Consider the following 3,134-nt stretch of genomic DNA (forward strand, 5'->3'; position numbering starts at 1 on the left):
TCTAACTTTTTCAAAGTTGGCGAAGTTCAGAGTGGGAACAGGAAAAAGTAAATGTGAAAGAAAAAGAAAATCCTTAGACATGATAGTCGGCACATTTTCAGAATCATGTGATTTTTATATCCCTTCTAAGTGAATGACTTCGCTACTGTGGATATTAATGGAGATTTTACATTCAGGTTTCAGAATGTCACTAAGCAGTTTGAATCAATATCTATTGGCAGAGAAATCCAAAAGTTAGTGATGATCACATAGCAACATAAAAACTGATTCACATTCACAAATGAAATCAAACAAATATCTGCATAGAAAGGCTTTGGAGGTGAGGTTTTGGACTGGTAAAACCACCGTCATGAAGCATTGGGTTCTGCTGGGGAAGAGGGAAACTTTTGAAGGGAATCCAGTCTTCCCACCTCCATTTGCCAGACTCTTCCTGGGGAGCCGGCATACCCATTACAAGCCACTAGTGATGGCTCCTTGGAGCAGTTTCTGGGGAGCAAGGCTAAATCTGTTCTTAATCAGATGCATTAGCCTCAGATTTGTGTATAGATCCTGCCTTAGCAGCACAAACCTGTGTCAGTTTTGCTCACTCACTTTCCAATGTCATTGATAGAGCTGGGCAAATCACGGGTTTTTCGGTTCACTGGAAATTTCAAAAAATACTATATATCAATATTGCTTCTGGTCAAATCAAAAATCCAGTGAATTGAAAAGTAAAAAAAAATGTTGAGTTGAAACAAATCAAAATGTTCTGATGTTGCCGAAACGGAAAACTTGACTGGAAATGTTTCTGTGATGTTGAAACAAAAGGAAACATTTAATTTTGTCCCATAAAAAATTGTTTTGAGTTTCAGGAATTTTGACAAGAGCAAAGAAAAGGGTTCACAAACCAGCTGGAGGAGAAGGGTAAAGTTGCTACTTTATGAGCTTTAGTCTAGTGGCTAAGGCACTCAGCTACAGTGTGGGTAGACCCAGGTTTTATTCCCACTGTGGCAACACAAGAAGAGATTTGAATAGGGATCTCTAACATTGCAGGCAAATGGCCTAGGCATTGAGCTAAGGGGTGTTCTCAGTCTCTCCTCTTGGAGCTGTTCCACTAAATAATTGTCATTGGGGGCAGGAACTTGAGTCTCCCCACACCCCAGTGACAACCCTAGCCACTGGGCTACACAGTCACTTTCACAGGCTGTCCCCAGCCCAAATGACTATTCATAGTCTTTCATAATGACAATGAATAGTAATGTGGTGGGAGAAGGAGAGTAAGGGTTGATTTACACTACAAGTTAGGTCAGTTTAACTACATTGCTTAGGGCTGTGAAAAATGTCATGCCCTGTCTGTTGTAGCTAATCCAGCCTAAACCTTGCTATAGACACTGCTAGGTCACCAGAAGACTTCTGCAGTCGACCTGGCTACCGCCTCTTGGAGAGGTGGATTTTACTACAGCGACAGAAGAACCCCTTCCGTCGCTGTAGTAAGTGTCTACATGACAGCAGTGCAGTACAGCAGAGCATTTCTAGTGCAGCTGTAGCCTTAGAATGATTCTGCAACCTGGTAGTTCAGCATCAACCTCCATTGTATGAACGCCACTGCCCCAGTTTGTGTTCTCAAGCCAGTATCTGGGTTGGTGGCCAGAAGGCGACTGGGGCATTTGAATATAAATGCTTTTAAACTGATAGTTATTAAAGTTTAACAAATGCTGTGGTCTTGTTATATTGGAGAGTTTGTTTATCTCTCCCAGATACAATCCATGGCAGACACAGAAGGGGGAAATCAAACATCCATCACAGAATTCATCCTCATGGGATTCGGGAATCTCCCTGAGCTGCAGATCCTTCTCTTCCTGCTGTTTCTAGCAATCTGCATAGTGACCATGGCCGGGAACATCTTCATTGTTGCGCTAGTTGTGGCTGATCAGCAACTTCACACCCCCATGTACTTCTTCCTGGCGAACTTGTCTTGCTTGGAGACCTGCTACACTTCCACCATCCTGCCCAGGATGCTGGCCAGTCTCCTGACTGGGGACAAAACCATTTCTGTCAGTGGCTGTATGACACAATTTTATTTTGTTAGTTTCTTTGGGGCTACAGAATGTTCTCTCTTAGCTGCAATGTCTTATGATCGATATTTAGCAATATGCAAACCACTGCACTATGCAGTCCTTATGAATGGCAGCTTATGCCTTCAGCTAGCAGCTGGGTCTTGGATAAGTGGGCTTCTGGCTGGTACCACACCAATGTCCTTCATGTCACAGTTATCTTTCTGTGGCCCCAATAAAATTGAACATTTCTTCTGTGAATCTACAAAAATAATAACTCTCAGCTGCAGTGACACCTACCAGCTAGAGCTTGTAACCACCATCCTGGCTGCTTTATTCACCCTGCCCCCATTTGCATTAACCCTGGCATCCTACGTTTGTATCATCTCCACCATCCTGAGAATCCCTTCCACCACTGGAAGGCAAAAGGCCTTTTCCACCTGCTCCTCTCACCTTATTGTGGTGACAATCTTCTATGGGACCCTAATCATTGTGTATCTGCTACCAAAAACCAACACACTGAGAGACCTCAACAAAGTGTTCTCTGTTTGCTACACAATTCTGACTCCTATGGTCAATCCCTTCATATACAGCCTGAGAAACAGAGAGGTCAAGGAAGCCCTGAGAAAAATTGTCAGTAAGTGTCTAGATCAGTGGTTCTCAACGTTTTTGGACTCGGGACCCATTTGTGTTTATGGCCTGTTGCGACCCAGTAAATAGTCTGGGGGTGGAGGCCCTGGGGTGGTTTTGGTTGGGTCCTGCCTCCCCGGGGGGGTGGGTCCTGCCCGGCACTCACCCCACAGTGGCGGCTTCTGCAGCTCCTGTGCTGTGGGGCTGGCTGGGCTTGGCTCTTGGCTCTGGGCGTTGCAACCTCTGGGATTGCAGTGCTACTCAGGTTTGGCCCCGCCCCACTGACTGGACCAAATTTGTGTGAGTGAAGGTCTGGCCTGGCTCATGGGGTTGCAGTGCCACTCACTCAGATTTGGCCTACCCGGACTCCCGCCATCATGATGGCTGGGCCAAACCTGAGTGGTGCTGGGACCCCAGAACAGAGTGTGCTTATGCCTAGCACCAGCTAAGCAATTGCTTAGGGCCCCGAGC

General features: G+C 45.6%; 1 protein-coding gene across 1 annotated transcript; it reads left to right on the forward strand.

The window, feature by feature from the left end:
• The first annotated feature begins 1,745 nt into the window (after nt 1–1,745).
• Nucleotides 1,746–2,753, forward strand: LOC128847971 (olfactory receptor 10A7-like). The gene has a single exon (XM_054047693.1). It carries the CDS (start codon nt 1,746–1,748, stop codon nt 2,751–2,753), a length of 1,008 nt encoding a protein of 335 aa, XP_053903668.1.
• The last annotated feature ends 381 nt before the right edge of the window (nt 2,754–3,134 follow it).

The sequence above is a fragment of the Malaclemys terrapin genome, chromosome 13 (genome assembly GCF_027887155.1).
Source record: "Malaclemys terrapin pileata isolate rMalTer1 chromosome 13, rMalTer1.hap1, whole genome shotgun sequence".
Taxonomy (NCBI): Eukaryota; Metazoa; Chordata; order Testudines; family Emydidae; genus Malaclemys; species Malaclemys terrapin.